Source organism: Alexandromys fortis, unplaced genomic scaffold (genome assembly GCF_014885135.2).
Source record: "Alexandromys fortis isolate MF-2015 unplaced genomic scaffold, M_Fortis_MF-2015_v1.1 scaffold_12, whole genome shotgun sequence".
Taxonomy (NCBI): domain Eukaryota; kingdom Metazoa; phylum Chordata; class Mammalia; order Rodentia; family Cricetidae; genus Alexandromys; species Alexandromys fortis.
The window spans coordinates 8,003,651-8,023,185 of record NW_026067937.1 but is presented as its reverse complement, the minus strand read 5'-3'; the positions used below and the strand labels follow the sequence as shown (position 1 = coordinate 8,023,185).

The following is a 19,535-nucleotide window of genomic DNA, read 5'->3' as shown; positions in this document are numbered from 1 at the left end:
TCAGATTCCCTTTTCCCTCTCTTCATTAAAATGTCCTTGCTTTGCATGCTCAGGATTTCAAATCAGGAGATCAGGTTTACTATGAAGGTCATGGTCTCCAGACAGGAAAGCCCTATTCTCAACCATGGATATACATTAAGTCACCAGAGGAGCTTTTACAAAATGGTGGCTCCTTGGCCCCAGCTAAGCTGCAGAATGGGCTCTGTAACAACAGAGTCCAAAAGCCTCTCAGATGAGTCTAATATGAGATTCCGTGGAGAGATCTCAAATGTGTATTGATGGTCCAGAAAGGGCCAGCGTTGAAAGCAGAACCTAAAGTGGACACAGCTCTAAGGCACATGAATGAACGATGCACACACTTTCAGATGGAACTAAAGCACTCCAAGGCAGGCACATGAGTGCACACATTTGCAGACAGAACTAAAGAATTCCATGGCAGCTGGGCGGTGGTGGCGCACACCTTTAATCCCAGCACTTGGGAGGCAGAGGCAGGCGGATCTCTGTGAGTTCGAGACCAGCCTGATCTACAAGAGCTAGTTCCAGGACAGGCTCCAAAACCACAGAGAAACCCTGTCTCAAAAAACCAAAAAAAAGAAAAAAAAGAATTCCGTGGCAAGGGTCCTGAGCTCCAACTAACATTGCTATAAGGGAAATCACATACCAGATCTTTTCACGTGACCTAAAAAATTAGAATCAATTTTTTCTTAATTACTAAGCATTTAAGTGTTGGCTCAATTAAAAATGAACACTATATAGAATGAGCAAGCACATAATGAAACACACACTTTGAGTTTAGACGTCAGGCTCCATCCAGGCCATATCATTCCAGGTCAAAGGGATGTTTCCTAGTTATCCTCCTTGATATTGGAAATAGACAAGATTGCTGGGCAAAAATGGGGAGATTGGGGGTGGGGTGGGAGTAAGGGAAGATGGGGAGAGAGAAGTGAGAAGGGGAGGATGGGGAGAGCTTGGGGGAATGGGACGGTTGGGATGGAGGAAGGGTGGATATGGGAACAGGGAAGTAGATATCTTAATTAAAGAAGCCATTTTAGGGTTGGCAAGAGTCTTGACTCTAGAAGGGTTCCCAGGTGTGCAAGAAGATGTCCCCAGTTTGTTCCTTGGGCAGCTGAGGAGAGGGTGCCTGAAATGACCCTATCCTATAGCCACACTGGTGAATATCTTGCATATCACCATAGAACCTTCATCTGGCGATGGATGGAGATAGAGACAGAGACCCACATTGGAGCACTGGACTGAGATCCCAAGGTTCAAAGGAGGAGCAGAAGGAGGGAGAACATGAGCAAGGAAGTCACCCACTGAGATGGCGGGACTGATCTAATGGGAGCTCACCAAGGCCAGCTGGACTAGGACTGATGGAGCATGTGATCAAACTGGACTCTCGGAACGTGGTTGACAATGAGGGCTGACTGAGGAGCCAAGGACAATGGCACTGGGTTTTGATTCTACTGCATGTACTGGCTTTGTGAGAACCTAGTCTGTTCCCACTCACCTTCCTCCTTCCTAGACCTGGATGGAGGCGGAGGCGGGAGGACCTTGGACTTCCCACAGGGCAGGGAACCCTGACTGCTCTTTGGACTGGAGAGGGAGGGGGAGGAGGAGGAAAATGGGAGGAGGTGGAAATTTTTAATAAAAAAAAAAGTTTCAAAAAAGAAAAAAAAAAGAAACCTCAGCACCATCCTCATCAACAGTATCACCATCATTCCAAAAATGATAACCACACCCAATGTGTTAACCACTGTGACCAGTTCTGCAAAGCATATCCTTAGTCTTTAGCATCCTTTGAGGGAGGTGCCGTGATTAGTCCTACTTTCTGGTAACAACCCCTATCAAAGTCAAGTAGCTGGAAAATGATCACACCAAAATCCAAATGCAGAGAGTGTCTTAAATGTGCTTTTAACAGCTTGAAAGATAAAATGAAGTGAACAGCTAAAATCTTCTCAGCTCATCTGCAGTTATCAAGTATCTCTGACTCTACAACACAATTCTTGAACAAATAAACACTTAGGTGTTTACACCTATCAGTCACAAAGTCTCTAGCAAGAATGATGTGCTCTAAGGAGTTGAATGAATGCTCATGAGTCTTCTGAAAAGACACCGAAGACACAGACTTAAGAAGTTACTTACTTGTTGCTGTAAAATGTTACTTCATGTAGCTCTCCAGGTGAGGAAGGACTCAGCTTTCTTTACAGGGCTGGCTACTGGGAGTTTGACGATGCTCCAGTGAGTATATGGGCAACACAGATTGGACTTCTTTTTCTTTTTCTTCTTATTTTTTTAGGGGGGGAGGGGAAACAGCAGGACATCACAAGGGTAAAGGGGTTGGCAGACCTGGGAGGACTAGGCAGTGAGTTTTCTCAGGGTTCATGATATACAATTTCCAAATAATCAATAAAAATATTATGAAAAATTCAATATTTTACCTTTTGAAAGATGAGTAAAAGTGCTCAGAAATTCTTCATATGTTTGCTCAGGACAATTAATAAACTTATCCAAGACTTCTTTCATTAACTGATCTTCATCCATTATCTCTGGTCTTGGTATTTGGGCAGGCATTCCTATTCACAGGCCACTCTACAAGACAAAGACAAACACAAGCTAGAGAGTAAGGCAGCTTCAGCAACACTGTGGAGAGGAATTCAGGGCCCCAACAGGTAGGGGAATCGCTGCTGGAGCAGTGGACTCCAGTAAGAGCTGGAAGCTTCAGCACATTCTGGGCTGTGAACTGCTAACTACCTATTTTGATTTGGATTTCATTTTTCTCAGTATAAGTTTAAGTCACAAGAATAGTGTCACATAACTCAACTAGAAACTACAAATCTTTCAATGTGAGAAGAGTCTCAGAGGACATCTACGGACCACCATCACCATCAGCACTACCACCCCAGGTAGTAGCAACAACTATTGGAGCTGGTATGATCAGGTGCTTCAGTGTTAGCTTCCACAACCCCAGGTAAGTTCATAAAGCCAAACATTCCTGCCCAGTCCCTGAACTCAAGCCCTTAAAACAACAAATCACACTTCGCTCTATCTACTGTGAGCACAGAAGTACTATAACTAGCAAGAAGTGGCCCTGCCTGTATCTTAGCACATGCAGGTCTTAGAATCCTGACATTCCACTGAAACCATTGGCAGTCCTACTAAAAATCCTAAAAATAAACTTAAGTCTGTCTCCCTAACCTTCCCCAAGTAGTCCTTGAGCCTGTGAAGGGAGTACTGAATAATTTTAACCCCTTTAGTACCTGACATCCTTGAACAAGGACACACTGAACCATCTTAATCTTCTCATTATATTTGTTGGAACACATTTATTTTCCAAAACTGAGTTCAGAGTTGAGGTTCTCCAAGCCACCCACACACAGAGACCACTCTCTACCATGGGAAGGGCTGGCTGTAACTTCTCATGCCACCTGTACTGTGTACTTAGGACACTCTCTATAAAGAGTTATATGTATTTCTTCGTCTGCTTCTATACTCACAATCAAAAACACCGACTCCATTTTCTCATACTTGCATCCCAAATACTTAAGACCTTGGGGTGTGGTGTAGAGCTGGTAGCCTAATGTTGAGCTAAAGATGCTCATTTGAACAGGTACAATGGTCAAAATGTCACTAGACTTGACAAATCAGCTGAACTTGGCCAATGACTTTCCCTGTCCTTGGAACCCTATCAAGCCCTCAGTCAATGGACTGGGAAAGACTTGATACCACATCACCTGTATGTGTGTAATTGATAGCACGTTCACAGTATGACAAACTGGAACTGAGACTCCAACATGGTCTGGGTGTGGACTAATTCTATTCAACTGAACATCATCACATTCACAGCACCACTGGCCCCTTCACACAGAACTCATTTTTTCATGCTGCTAACTGTCTCATTCTTTGCAGTTCGAACTTAGTCTTCATTCAGGATATCATATCTGGTTGAATTCCATTCATTCTGTATAAAATATTATTTTATAAAGCCTTGGTAAAAATGATTATCTACATTAAGGAGAAGAAGAAGAAACACTGCCAAAGTAATACATGCAGAATAATAAAAAGGGGATAAGGGACCACTACACTATATGGTAAGGAATTATAGCACCAAGTTTCTTTTTATTTTTTTTGAAACAAGAATAAAAATCTGGAACTGGGGAGAGAGCTCCATAGTGGTGCTCTTACAGAGGACCAGAGTTCAGTTCCCAGCATGACATCTGGAGGCACACAACTTTCTGTAACTCCAGCTCCAGGAGGATCTGACTCCTCTGGCCTCTGCAGGTACACACACACACACACACACACACACACACACACACATACACACATACACAAATACGCATGCATACACACAATTAAAAATAATAGAAATCCATCTTTTAAATGATCATCTTTCATTTAAAAAGGAATAAACATCTTATAGTTGTTACTAACTTTTAGATGTCCTTTACTACAGCTATCATAACCCTTTACAATACAAACAACACAGGAATGTCTAAGGTACAGAGCATTAAAGGTGCTAATTAGCCCCTGACCCCACAAATCCCACCTGCAAACTCTGTCAGAAGTCAAGTAAATATATTTCTAAACCTGTCTCTATGTTTATGATTACAGACATTTTTACAAAAACAGGAAAATATAAGCTATTCTCTACAAATAGATTTGTGTGTGTATAATAACATAATCAGATCCATGGCATCCCACCACTTAGGAATTAGAAATCTAGCCTGATCTTTCAAACAGCTTCACAGTCACAGTCCTTGTATGTAAATTTAGGAAAGTTACTTGATATCTCTGGACCTATTTCCTCTTCTCCTGGAAGGGGCACTGTAATGGCTCAGCCTTGTTTCCTAAACTTCAGTTTTGATATTAAATACTAAGGAGGTAAAAGTGCTTTCTGAAGATGATGTTCAAACTCATTTACTGACAAGACCTGACCTGAATTAACATGAGAGTATCTCTGCGTCTTATTTTTTCTACCCAGTTGTGACTCATCACATTTTCAAAACAACACGAAACTGCCTTCTCAGCCCACCTGGAGAGATGTACAATGCATGTCATATGTACCACCTACCTTACTAAAATCCAAAGTACTCTGAAACACATGTGAACCCACGGGTTTTACAGAGCCATGAAGCTCTATTAAGCTCACAAGACTGTTCTACGAATGAAATGTGTGCTCACCTTACGGAACGCAGCCTTCCTCATGATAATGAAGAAGACGATGGCAGAGAATCACTTTGATTTTGAACACTCTGATGCTTTGAACGCACTGATGGTAGTACAAGATAACACCTCGTACATTCCAATCTCACATGAAGCATGATGCCAGAGGACCAAATGAAAACAATAGTCCGGGTAGCAACTTCAAATTAAAGGCACCATTTCAAGCTACTTGTACCTGAAGATTGGATACCTAAAAAGTCACCACTTACAACAGATCCACCTACAGCAATGTGCAGGCTTCAGCAATGGAAAGCTTATTAAGGTATGCTTGTAGCTGACAGATAATAAATGCCAACAAAGAACCTCACCAGCGACTACCATTTCCCTATCAGCAGGACATACATGAAAACCCAACAATCTCAACATCTGCCTACTTTCCCAGAATTGGAGCAAGCATAATACCAATAATCTAGTCCTCAAAGCATTCAGCTGGTCTACTTCAGTGCATCAAAAATGGCCAAGTTGTGGTTTCTACCGCTGCAAATGTCTTCTCAAAGTTATGTTTATTTTAAAAAAACAAAAAAAAACAGTCACAGAAATTTCTTTAGGTCTCCTTTCCAAAGTTCCAATTGGTATATTTTGATTATTTACTCTCAACATAGCTCAGTACTCTCAAAGGCAAATGGTGAACAGGCTATATACAGCACAGCACTGAGGGAAAGAAATCCTTCAAGGCTTCTCATTTCATTTCTGTGTTTGTAACAATCCAGGCATTTGGGCTTTTTTAAGACTTTCACAAACTGTCAACTGTTGAAGAATTTAACGAGTACCCATCATCCAATTTAGACCTTTCATTACCTAGAAAAGCATTAGGAGCCCAATGTTAAAGGTCCCCGGAGACTGACAAAGCAGATCCCCCTTTCGCAGACAGCCTGGTGGTTTATGCAAATGCCAGTGGTTTTCTAGATGGAAGCATGCTTTTCATTTACCACCCACGTACCAGTGTGTCTTTATCATGAAACAGTTTTCTCAAAGAAAAAAGAGAAAGAGAGGCTTGCCTAGATAACAAGATTCATATTTTTTTGCTTGGTTTTGTTTTATGCTTTGAGCACCACATGAAAGGCATAGAGCATAATGGTAAGTAAAGGTATATAAATAGCTACTGGTAAATCATAAGAACCTTTCCACCATCCGAGCCTTGGAGAGGAAATAGAGAACATTCACTGCTCTGCCCTGACTACTAATGTCACTTGGAAATCAGGTGCTTAGGAATTGGCTAGCTTTCCCCCTTGGCATGGTCTGAGAGACAGGAGAGGAAAATCCCATCACCTCCCAGAGGTAATGTTGTGTATTATCAAGTAATAAAGCCAACAATCATATAAGCAGAGTGCTGTGGCACTAAAATGTCTGCTACAATGAAGTGTGGAATGTGATGTCATCACCATCAACAGCACATCTTCGCTATCTTCTGATCCTCATGCAATGAACTCACCCAATAAAATCCAACTGCCCCAGACAAGAGCAGTAAGCCTTAAGACACAGGCCCCTGTGGACTAATCTTCTTCCATGGTGCACTGCCTGATTTTCTAACAACACAGAGGATTATATGTCTGTAAAAATGTTTTTAAAAATGTGATGTGTAACATTGCAACTTCTAAGGAGCGGTACAGGCTTTCTCAGAGCCCACCTTCTGCACATTACAGTTCTGGGAAGTAAAACTTCACTGAAGGAGATGAAGGAGGACAGGAGGACACACCAGCAATGTAATTTACTTTACCTAAGGAAACAGCAATCAGCCTCGGTATGTCACAGGTTGGCTGTCCTTTCGTGGTGGTATAAACAGTCAAGTCTCCGAAAGACTGAACTGTACTACAAGCAGGTTATCATGACTGGTTCATAAGGTAGGGAAGAGCAAATGTGAAGAGCTGGCCTCCTGTACTCTACTACAACCATGCAGCACTTACCCACTAAGACTTCCCAGAGTCTTTTACACCATACCAAGAAAAGGGAAAGAAACTCAGCTTCTCTGGGCTGGAGTGGTGGCTCCACCCAGGCTCCAGAGGACCTGAGTTCATTTCCCATATATTGGGCAACTCACACACACCTGCAACTCCAATCCCAAAGGATCCAAAACCCTCCTCCAGCCTCCTTGGGCACTGGAATCACAAACACTATTTTAAAGTTTTGTTTTTTTTTTTTTTTAAGAATTTTAGATTTTCAGAGTTGATTGCTACCTGGAGCTTACCTAGTACAATTGAATGAATGTGAACAAACAGGGGAAAGGAACTTCACCTGGAGTTTTGTCAACTGATGCCACTGATGAGTTATCATGTATGGTTCTTGTGTGATAAACCACAAAGAGAAGTTTATGATCAGGAACACAAAGAAACCAGCAGGAATGTAACTAAAAAGGAATGGAATTGTTGAAAACTATAAATTTGAGGAGGAGAGGACAGGGGCATATCAGTGGATTTGGAGGGTGGAAAGTGAAGGGAGAAATGTAATTAAAATATAATATAAAAGAGAGAGTGTGTGATTGTCAACTTCCATAAGAGAGAGAAAACAAAATGTGATAATATGTTCAGCTCAGAAAATTAAACAAGAGTAAAAGTCATTGGTTGCCTTCTACTGTAGAGTACAGCTAAATGTGGTCACCCTCTAACTGTAGAGTACAGCTGAATGTGGTCACCCTCTAACTGTAGAGTACAGCTGAACGTGGTCACCCTCTAACTGTAGAGTACAGCTGAACATGGTCACCTTCTACTGTAGAGTACAGCTGAACGTGGTCACCCTCTAACTGTAGAGTACAGCTGAACGTGGTCACCCTCTACTGTAGAGTACAGCTGAACGTGGTCACCTGCTACTGTAGAGTACAGCTGAACATGGTCACCCTCTACTGAAGTGTACAGCTGAATCCCTCCTTCCACTTGGAATCCTTCTTGCCTCTGATAAATTGTTTCCAGGAGGAATAAAAATAAAACAAAAAAGAACAAAACTAATGTTTTATGCGTAGACTCCTGCTTCCAAAACAATCCAGCCAATTTAAATTCAATACACCTAGGAGATGAGTATGTACATACATTCTAGAGACCAATAAATCTATAGATCTCTATATGTAGAGACCTATAAATACACCCAGAGAAATAAAGGAAGAGATCAGAGGACAGCAGAAATATGAAACAAAACATAACACAAACTAGAAAAGAACCTGCAGTTCTCTACTATTCTTTCATCAGGATGAGATAAAAGTAGACAACTCTAGCATCAAAGGATACCCTACACTTCAAGCTGCAAACTTTTAGTGACATGCCTCTGCAACACATGAAAGCCAGAGAATGCTTCATTAACACCCAGGGGCTGAGGGTAGAAGCATCTGGGCCTGGATCCCCCAGGCATAAACCTCTGCGGTAAAAAGTAAAGGAAGCATTTGGGGGAAGGTAGGAAAGGCTTTGGGATTACTGTTGACCTCACAGTTTCAAAACAAATGTACTATCTTCCAGGCCCAGGTCTTAGAAGTAGGTATATCTTAATCACTATCCACTTTCCCTGACATACATATCATCTTAAAAGAGTAAGAGAACATATCCATACTAAAGATTGCACACAGTATAAAGAGTGTGGGCTTAGTAAGTGCTTAACGTGAATGTAGATATCACAATGACTGCTTCAACAAACACACATCTGGTTCCTTCTTATAGAGGTTTAAAGGTTCCTTATTCTATACAAGACCCCATTTTCCTAACAGGAATGACTATGAAGAAGCATTTGATGATGACCTTAAAACTACAATAACATCGCCGGGCGGTGGTGGCGCACGCCTTTAATCCCAGCACTCGGGAGGCAGAGGCAGGCGGATCTCTGTGAGTTCGAGACCAGCCTGGTCTACAAGAGCTAGTTCCAGGACAGGCTCCAAAATCACAGAGAAACCCTGTCTCGAAAAACCAAAAAAAAAAAAAAAAAAACTACAATAACATGAAACTCAATGAAAGAATGCTAAAGTGAAGGAAGAAAGAGGAATGACAATAGGTCAAGGCAAAATAGAATATGTGATAAAGAAAACAGGAAAAACAGAAAATCTTCAGGTCGTATGGTGAGGAAAAAGTAATTTTTAGACTTGAACCCAAAAGCATAATCCACAAGAGAAAAATCTGACTAATTTTATTAAAAGCAGAAAGTGTTCTTCTGCAAAGACCTATTAAGATGTAGAGAAAAACTGGAAGAAAATATTAACAAATCACATATTCAACAAGAGAGCAGCATCTGGAATATGCAGATTCCTCCTGAAATCCAGCAATACATCAGTTTCAAAGGACAAAAGACATGCATGGACACTTGGTCAAAGAAAATACACAAATAGCAAATTAAAACCATGAAAGATGACTGATATGATCGCTATTGGAAAAATACAAAAGTATTTTCATACACGAACTTGTACACTAATGTTCACTGCAGCTTTATCTATAACAATCAAACTCTGAAAACAATCCAAACACCCATCAAGTCGTGCTGGTTATACCAACAGCGATGCAGCCACACCAAGGAACACTGTTCAGCACTAAGATGAAAACAAACTACTGATTCATGCAACTTAGCTTTCAAAGGAAATGTGCTGGGTGAAGCCAGGGTTAAAAGGTACATATTTATCCTATTGTTCCATTTATATGCCATTCATAAAATGTATAATTGTAGAAATAGAGAACACAGTAATGGTTACTAGGGCCAGGGGTGTGGAGGGAACAAGAAGGAATATTAAGTCTTGTGGTATACAGCTGGATATCACTGGGTTGCAGTGATTTTGCAAAATTACACAATATAACAGAGACACATATACACAAATGGGTGCATAAATAATGAAATCCAAATATATTTTGTGGCTCATGCCAATATCAATTTCTGAAATTTTGTATTACTTATGCAAGATGTTAACTTTGCAGAAGGCTAAACCAAGGATGCATGGAACTTCTCTGTTCAGTTCTTTCTGCAGAAACACTCTGCTTGGAAAGTTTGCTTTCTCTTCCTGCACATCCACCCAAACCACTATCAGAATGCTTCTTGGGGCAATCATTCATTAAGCCTTTCTGCTCATCAGCAGATTGAATAAAATCAATTTTATCTCCCCAAAATATGCTCTTCTCCCAGCAACTGAAGTCAGTCTGGAAACCTTGGTGTTAAGGAACAAAGGCTGTCCAACTAAATATATTTTTAACAACAGTTATTAGTTAACAGAAACAAAGAAAGCACTCACAGCTAAGCACTTACTCCTTGTTTTTAAAAAGTTGATTAACTGTACTCCTGCAGGAGACACCAAGGGGAATTGTTCTTGCAATCAGGAAGGTCGCCTTTTCATTGCCATACCTTTCTCAATTCATATTTAATATACAGCTATGTGGAATCACAAAAAAACACCCTACCCTTACCTTTGGCTAAACTCCTCTAAGCAACTAGTGATCTCTACACAGTCCATTTACCAAGAAAAGTCTGCACACATCTCAGCCATATTCAGCCATCGCCCTAGCCCCAGATATGCCATCAACTGCCTTCCTGACTTAACAGAAGAGACTAGTATGGTTCTGTGATCCTTTTTCTCAACGCCCCTGGTAAAATTTCTAAGCCAGAGGAAGTACTGGCACTTTATAGCTCCCGAACTGCACAATGTTTCAACAGTAAGAGATGTTCCAGCTCAACTATTTCACTGGTATGCAATGTCCTGTTGACATGTATGGCCTCTGTAATCGTATGACAACTCTGACAGAGAAATACCCTGCTTAGTTAAAGTCGTCCCCTCTCTAGGCTTTCCTGAGTCCGCCAGCCACCTGCACAATGCACAGCCTTTGCAATACCAGAACATCAGCGTCAAGTAAAATCACACAGCTGGTCGGGAGCAGGTGTAGACCAGGGAACTAAGTCAACACGGCCTGTAGGAATACATTTCTGAGTGTTTCAAAATGCCAGATCTTGCAAATAAAATTGACCTTTTCACTTGGCATTCTCTTAAAAGAAATAAGATTTTTGAGACGTGCATCTCAGCTATTTTTAATTCAGACTCCTATGACTGGAATAACAAATGGGCTTTAAGAAAGAACGCAATGCTTCCATTTGCAGCTTTGCCTCCATGTACACAACCGAGCGCACTGGTGCACACATACAAACTGCCTTTGCCAACACAGTCTCTATCTAGATAAAATATCACAAACGCCTCTTTCTCTAAAAAGGAATTGTTTTATGATTTTTTTTTTCCAGCACATTAGAAAACTCTGCCGGTTTTTGCCACTTTATTTTAAAGCAATGATCTCACACTGAATCCGAGAGAAGGGAACCCCTAGAGGAAAATACTAGACCCCGGGTGGGGGGGGGGGGGGCTTACTTAACTGCTTTAAATAAAAAGTGGCAAATCATTTGACATGCCCGGCTCTTGACAGCCCATCACCCTAACTGCAGATCGCATCCTTTCCTACTTCTGTTTCCTTCCTCTTTTCTCCTTTGTCAGTTTCAAACGTGGCTCTAATTTGCAATTCACAGGACAAGTCAAACTTGCCTGTTTCTATTGCTTCCCTAAGCACCAGGGCCTCATTACTCGAGACATAACATCCATGCCTATCTCAGTGCTATGAGGAGAGGCCACCAGCCTTGCTCCCTGTTATCGTGAAGCTGCCCTTCCACTTAGAGAGCAGAGGTGCACCAGCCTAAAGGGAGCAAAGCTGAGAATCTAGTTTGGTGTTCCTCCTCTGCCTTCCCCCAACTCCCCAGCACACAGACGCTGCAGCTGCTGCCCTTGGAAAGTTAGTTAACTTTCTGTCCTTATGGAGCTTGAATATGAAAACAAAGGCACTGGACTTGAAGCTGTCTTTCATCTCTTTTTTTTTTCCAATTATGCTTCCTTGGCTGTTCAATTACAATGTCAGTCTATCGTATTATTAAGGCTTTTATCTCTCCCATGAAATAAAACTATTTTTATTCTGTAATTAAGTTGACTGGTATTCTTTAGTTCTCCACTCTTTTTTGATTTAAAAAGGATAAATCAATATATTTCAGTAGGAGTTGGAATCTGATTCTGCCTCAAGGTTTTAAAGTGGGCTAAGTAACCTATGATTGTGATTTCCTGATGAACATCAAAGAACCGTGAAGAAAAGCTGAATGTGAGAAAAATAAAAGGTGTGTTCACTGGCAATCAAAATCAAAAATGGCTGCCTCGGACTGGCAAGATGGCTTAGCAGGGAAGGGCACTTGCTGCCAAGCCTGGCAACCTGAGGTCAATCCTTGGAACCCATATGGTAGAAGGAGAAAAGCAATTCCCCAGATAATCCTGACCTCCACACACATGCCATCACATGCATGCACACACATGCCATCACATGCACACACATGTGCTATCACATGCGCACACATGCCATCACATATGCGCACACATGCCATCACATGTTCACACACGTGCTATCACATGCACACACATGCCATCACATACGCACACACATGCCATCACATACGCACACACATGCCATCACATACACACATGCCATCACATGCGCACACACGTGCCATCACATGCGTGCGCACACATGCCATCACATGTGCACACACGTGCTATCACATGCACACACAAATGTTAAAACACTGCCACTTTATCCTACTGTAATACTTGCTGCTTACGCGCAAGGCCGAAGTTTGGAGGGGTTTGGGTTTTTTGCTTTGGTTTGGTTTTTTGTTTGCTTGACCCCTCACATGACTGAACATGGATTTAAGTCACTAGTGCCCCTTAATCCAAAGTATATGTTCAAAACCCTCCAGGGGATTGCCTGAAACTGCAGGTGCATCAGACCCTACTCTATGTTTTCCTATCCATATTTAGATCCCAGAAGACCACAATCCTGCCTCCACATAACAGACAGACAGACAGGGAAAATAGAACCACGGCCAAGAGAGGATTATTGCTCTAGTCTCCGGTCACCTCCAGAGATAGAAAACCTATTCCAAAACTAAGTAAAAACTGCCAGGTTCATGACGTTATTAAAACCTAAAGGCTAAAACCCTCACCAGAAGCTACATTAAGATTAAATGAGCTCCGTTTATTAAGAACTGTACAACAGCTACAACATCAGCTTTATGAGTGCTGCCGCCACGGCTGTGATTTCAGATAGCACAACCATCACACAGTGGTACGAGTAGGAAAACAGCCAACTGCCCTTTTTCAGACAAACAAAAATCATCATGGAAGTAACTAGACACTGGCATTTAAAGAACTGACCAGCATTTTCAGATGAGAAGAATCAACCAGGAAATTGAGCTCCACATGCATTAAAAAAAAAAAAAAAAAAAAAAAAAGTCGACCCTGAAAACAGATCTTAACATTTTCCAAATAAAATTAAATTAAGTAGCTGTTTATACCCATAACATCACTCACCCTCAGAAACAAGATTTGTTGTGCTAACCCTCTTTCCCACACATGGGCTGTTCAGCAACACTCAGATCCTTGTTTTAGAGATAAGAAAACTGTGAGAGATGGAAGCCAAGACCCACTGGATCTGTCCACCCTAGTCACTGTGGTCATCTCAGCCTCGTGGAGGCTGATTAAATGACAAAGCAGAGCAGTGCGTTCGTAAATGCTTCTACTCAATGAAATCCTACGCAACGACTAGAATCACAAAGGCCACATGAAGTCGCCATGCCATCCTGACTGAGGACCATTCATAAATTCTCTCTTTTTATCTTTCTGCAACAATCATGTGAGGTAAGCAGGCTTTGTGGGTTAAGATGACTCCACTCGGGGAAACAACAAATCCCATTCTCACAAGCATCACACTGGACATTACACCACAACGGCCCAGATAATTAGAGCTTCTTAGTCTGCACTAAAGAAAACTGGGCCATAGAAGAGACATTCTGAGCCTGGCTTCAGAACAGATCACTTCCCATTTAATTCACTAGATTGTTAAATTAAGCTAGTGATATTTTTTTCTGTTTGTCTAAAATGTTCTTAATCTTAATAAATCAAGTTTCAGTTAGATTTTGTCTTTACAATTGACTGGTGACTCCGGTCTTATATTTTCAATGTCAGTAATGAAATGGTTAAACTTGAGGGTAACACCCTGGTGGATATCTCTCTCCTTCAACCATCAAAGGGGTGGGGGTGGGGGTCACAGTCAGTTACTCCCGTTACACCAGCGTTCGCTGGAACATCTGTAGGCACACAAACACTCTACCCTTCAGCCTTCAGCTTGCCACAGTCAAACTAAACAGTCACTGACTCTTCCCCAAGTCCGACCTTAATTCCTGGCATAGCCGCAAGGATTCAGAGAGGGATAAGCAACCCCTCTGGCCTTCAGGTAGGTCCAATACTTCATTTCTAGCAATGCTAAAAGATGGGAACCTATGTTTATGAACTTTAAGGGTTTGTTGCTGCCACACTAAACCAGTGTGCTGGCTACAGATGAACGGCTTCTGGGTAGGGAAGAAGAGATGTAGATTTTGGAAGGATGGGGTCTCCTGGTCTCAAGCTACTGCAAGGATTACTTTCGATTCCTTCAGGGTATTATTAATCTTGGGACATCAGCAGGGGAAGACAGGCCTAATCCTGGTTTCATTGCCAGCAGAAATCAAGCAACATATGCCTCTAACCTGATAGACCGTACAGTGCTCACTCACACACTCAGTAGCTGTGGTGCATGGGCTACTGGCTATTTTGGAGTCAGGAAACATGGACAATGCTGATCTGTAAGATTTAGAGCGTCAGAGTATACTGCCTGTCTTTGGAGAGAAAGTCAGTTCAGACACAGGAAACTACAAACCCAGACCTCACACCATTACTTCTCTTCTGATACTCAACTATGCCCTGGCTTCAAAGCGAACAAGTGAAAATTGCCCTGCTGGGGAATGCTGGCACAGGGCTGAGAAAACTGTGTTAAGGGTATTGGCCCTGGATGTCTTCCTTTTAAGAAGAATCTTTAATGTGTTGACTTTGAAATTTCCCTTAGTTAAAAAGCAGTCTTTTTTTTTAATCTGCCTGATATTTTTGTCTATTTAAACAGAAGCTTTCAGTGGGTTATTTTAGGCCTAGCATAATTTTTAAACAATTTTTAAAACCCTAGATGTAACTAATATAGTTATATTAAAGCTCTGGAAAAGATACAATCATCAACTCCAGTAAAAATATATTCCCAGCCATGAACCAAAACTTCAACAACTAGATGGTGTCAAAAATGCTAAAACACCTCCAACGTTTCTGTTATTTAAATATACAAATCATCTGACTAAGATCGTCTGAGACTTAAATGGGCAAACACTTGTCTATGTCCCAAGAGGAGACAATGTAGCTCCCTTTACTGTTCTTAGGGCTCCAAGTTTGCTACAACATGGACAATCTTCCCTATGCACTGCTCAAGAAACTGCTTCTTATTATTAATCCATAATATTCCAAATCCCTATGACAACCTTCAAATGGCACAGTGGACTACAGTGAAAACTCTCAGGCTCGTGCTCTTCTTTCTCTCTCTCCCTCCCTCCTTTTCTCCCTCCCTCCTTTCCCCCCTCTCTCTCCCCTGCCCTCCCTTGCTCCCTCCCTCTCTGAGTCACCACCAACACCTTTGGCTTAACAATTTAACCAACTACTATTAGTTCAAAACTTTATCATTGACACATCCCCTCTACTGCTCAGAGAATCTCTTGAAGGAAGATAGGAGGCAGAAGACAGAGCAGCTGTGAAATGCTCCTCTTTGAGGTGTGGCACAGACACTGCAACCATGACCTTACAGTTGCTGTGGCTTCCTAGACTGGGCCAGCACAAGGCTGGCCCTATCAACAGCCCGTTGTGGATGGGAGGGGAGCTCAGGAAGGCCGACTCCACTCTGCAGTACTACTGACTACTGACAGATTTGGGAGAGGAGACATTGCCTTCAGATAAGCATCCGTTAGGGCATACTCCAAACTTCCATACACAGTTCCAAACCCATGGTCACTCAGATATCTCTGGTTAAACTCAATGGGACACAAGACAAAATGAAAAGACATAAATGTGGGAAATGTGGTGAAAAGATTTTTAGGAAGGAGGGGGAGGTTGGCAGGGGCAGGAGTGACATAAGAGGGCAGAACGACAGTAAATCAGAGTGAACTATATACACGTATTAAACTGTCAAAGACCAAATTCAATTAAGAAAAAAAATTCATCTGTCTGCATCTACTGACCAAATCCCAACATCCTATAGCCCCTTCTAGAGGCCTCCAGCACCACTCACGCCTGTGGCCATTATCAGCAGGTATCTGTGCCCTAAGGGCCTTGTTATCTTGTGACAATGACAAGATAATGGTACCTACTACTGTGTCTGGGGCCCGGTCTGACTCCTTTACAATTCTGACTTCAACCTATGTGGATAAAACCACCTCATTTTACAGATGAGGAAATCGAGCCACAGAGTTAAACAGTCTGCACAAAGTCAGGTCATTAGTTCCTAAGTGACGCCAGGATTTGAGTCGAGGCTGACAGCACTGAGTCCTGATCCTGGCCGCTGTTTTATTCTGCTTTTTAAACAACTTACTCTAAAAAGAGTCAACCCTATTTTGTTTCAACATGTAGTGCCAATAACAGAGTGTTTCACGTTTGCAAGCAGGAGGGGTACTTCACCTCTCTCTAAGGTAGGTAACAGTACAAACTTCCTAAGCTTACCTTTATCTGATTAATATTTCTTAACGGCAGTACAATACGGAAAGGAGCCTTTTTTGTACTCAATATAAAATTACTCAAGAACCATCTCACAATTCGTGGGCTGGAAATGATCTGAAACAGGACAATTCTATTTTCCTAGGTGTTGGGGCATGGGGGGGGGGCGTGTAGTTTAGGAACTGTCTCTGTTTCGCTGAAAGAATCCTCAAAACAAGAAGGAAAGAAAGTTGCTGAGCAGGAAGGGGGCGGGGGTCTTCTAAGTGTCCCTTGTAATTGCCTAATTACTACACTTCCGTTAGTAAGTGCAGAGTGAAAAAAAAAATTTTTTAAAAATCATTTTCAAGCTGCTTCTCCCCTGCGTGCTAGGCATTCTAAGACTCGTCTTTCGGTTCTGAAAGACAGTCAACTTTCCTAACTCCCTGTCCCAGCAAGTGACGAGTCCTCAGAGTGCAATTCTGAGTCTCGCTTCAATAGATCCAGAGTGGAGTCAGTAAAGGCGACTCAACCGTGGCTTCCCCTCAGATTACGGTTTCCAGGCAACCACACTTGGGAGAGAAGTATCTGTGCCTCCTACCGGGACACCCTACTAAGAGTCGCAGAAACCGCAGCGATTCCTGAGCACCAGTTTGCAGGCGCCCCTCCTGGTACTCTTGCATCCAGCGCCCCGCTGTCGGCAGAGGGGCGCACTCTCACCTCGGTTCCCTAGCTGTCCGTCACCTTGGCGCCCATCTAGTCACTTCGCACTTTTGGATTCCTTTCCAGTCAGCCTAGAAGGCTCCAGTCCTGAAGCAACAAGAAGACAAACTATAGAAAACGGATTCTTGGGAAATGTAGTTCTGTTGGCTCGCATGCAAGGGCGCTCTAGGAAAGAAAGACTACAGTTCCCAGAAATCAAAGCGAAGAGAGTGCACCACTAAAATATGTCCCAGCTGCTAGATCGAATTAAGTAGGAAAGGTCTGGGGCTCTTCGCTTCCTAATTTGGGGACTTACATTCTAGGACAGGCATGTTAAATGACTTTTCTTTTAAACAAACCTTTTGCATGTGAGGACATCTAAACATAATGATGTGTATAAAAAGATATTCTAAGTTTTGTATTTTATACTTTCAGATAAAAGACCTACTCACAATCAAAAATGTCACTGCAGATGGTAACAGTGGGTCATAATATAGCCTTAATTCAACCAGGCTTCTCACTGATGAATTTTGATGGTCAAGTTTTCTTCTTTGGCCAAAAAGGCTGGCCCAAGAGATCCTGCCCTACTGGAGTCTTCCATTTTGATATTAAGAAAAATCATCTCAAACTGAAACCTGCGGTTTTCTCTAAAGATTCCTGCTACCTCCCACCGCTTCGCTACCCAGCTACTTGCTCCTACAAAGGCAGCTTAGAGTCTGAAAAACATCAATATATCATCCACGGAGGGAAAACACCAAACAACGAGCTTTCCGATAAGATTTATATCATGTCTGTTGCTTGTAAGAACAACAAAAAAGTTACTTTCCGTTGCACAGAGAAAGATTTAGTAGGAGATGTCCCCGAAGCCAGATATGGTCATTCAATTAATGTGGTATATAGTCGAGGGAAAAGTATGGGTGTTCTCTTCGGAGGACGATCATACATGCCTTCTACCCAGAGAACCACAGAAAAATGGAATAGTGTAGCTGACTGCCTGCCCCATGTTTTCTTGGTAGATTTTGAATTTGGGTGTGTTACATCATATACTCTCCCAGAGCTTCAGGATGGGCTGTCTTTTCATGTTTCTATTGCCAGAAATGATACTATTTACATTTTAGGAGGACATTCCCTTGCCAATAACATTCGTCCTGACAACCTGTATAGAATAAAGGTAGATCTTCCCCTGGGTAGCCCAGCAGTGAATTGCACTGTCTTGCCTGGAGGAATCTCTGTCTCCAGTGCAATCCTCACTCAAACAAATAATGATGAATTTGTTATTGTTGGTGGTTATCAGCTTGAAAATCAAAAAAGGATGGTCTGCAACATTGTCTCTCTAGGGGACAACACGATAGAAATTAGTGAAATGGAGACCCCAGATTGGACCCCAGATATTAAGCATAGCAAAATATGGTTTGGAAGCAGCATGGGGAATGGGACTGTTTTCCTTGGCTTACCAGGAGACAATAAGCAGACCATGACAGAAGCATTCTATTTCTATATGCTGAAATGCTCTGAAGATGACGTGAGTGAAGAGCAGAAAATCTGCACAAATAGTCAGACATCAACAGAAGATCCCGGGGACTCCACTCCCTTTGAAGATTCAGAGGAATTTTGTTTCAGCGCAGAAGCAACCAGTTTTGATGGTGATGACGAATTTGACACCTACAATGAGGATGACGAGGATGACGAGTCTGTAACCGGCTACTGGATAACATGCTGCCCTACTTGTGATGTGGACATCAATACTTGGGTTCCATTCTATTCAACGGAGCTCAATAAACCTGCCATGATCTACTGTTCTCATGGAGATGGGCACTGGGTACATGCCCAGTGCATGGATCTGGCAGAACGCACACTCATCCACTTGTCAGAAGGAAGCAACAAATATTACTGCAATGAGCATGTGCAGATAGCAAGAGCATTACACACTCCCAAAAGAAGTCTGCCTTTACAAAAACCTCCAATGAAATCACTCCACAAAAAAGGTTCTGGGAAAGTCTTGACTCCTGCCAAGAAATCCTTTCTTAGAAGGTTGTTTGATTAG

General features: G+C 42.1%; 2 protein-coding genes across 2 annotated transcripts in view; one reads left to right on the top strand and one right to left on the bottom strand.

Annotated features, from left to right (window-relative positions):
• The window catches only part of Iftap (intraflagellar transport associated protein), a 75,985-nt gene extending 58,335 nt beyond the window's left edge, over nt 1–17,650 (bottom strand). The window contains exons 1-2 of the mRNA XM_050147113.1: nt 17,510–17,650; nt 2,442–2,592 (exon numbers count right to left, since the gene is read on the bottom strand). Of these exons, the coding sequence (XP_050003070.1) occupies nt 2,442–2,574 (133 nt within the window). The 5' untranslated portion in view covers nt 2,575–2,592; nt 17,510–17,650. The remainder of the gene's footprint in view (nt 1–2,441; nt 2,593–17,509) is intronic.
• A 301-nt stretch (nt 17,651–17,951) lies between these two features.
• Rag2 (recombination activating 2) lies at nt 17,952–19,535 on the top strand. The gene has a single exon (XM_050146886.1). It carries the CDS (start codon nt 17,952–17,954, stop codon nt 19,533–19,535), a length of 1,584 nt encoding a protein of 527 aa, XP_050002843.1.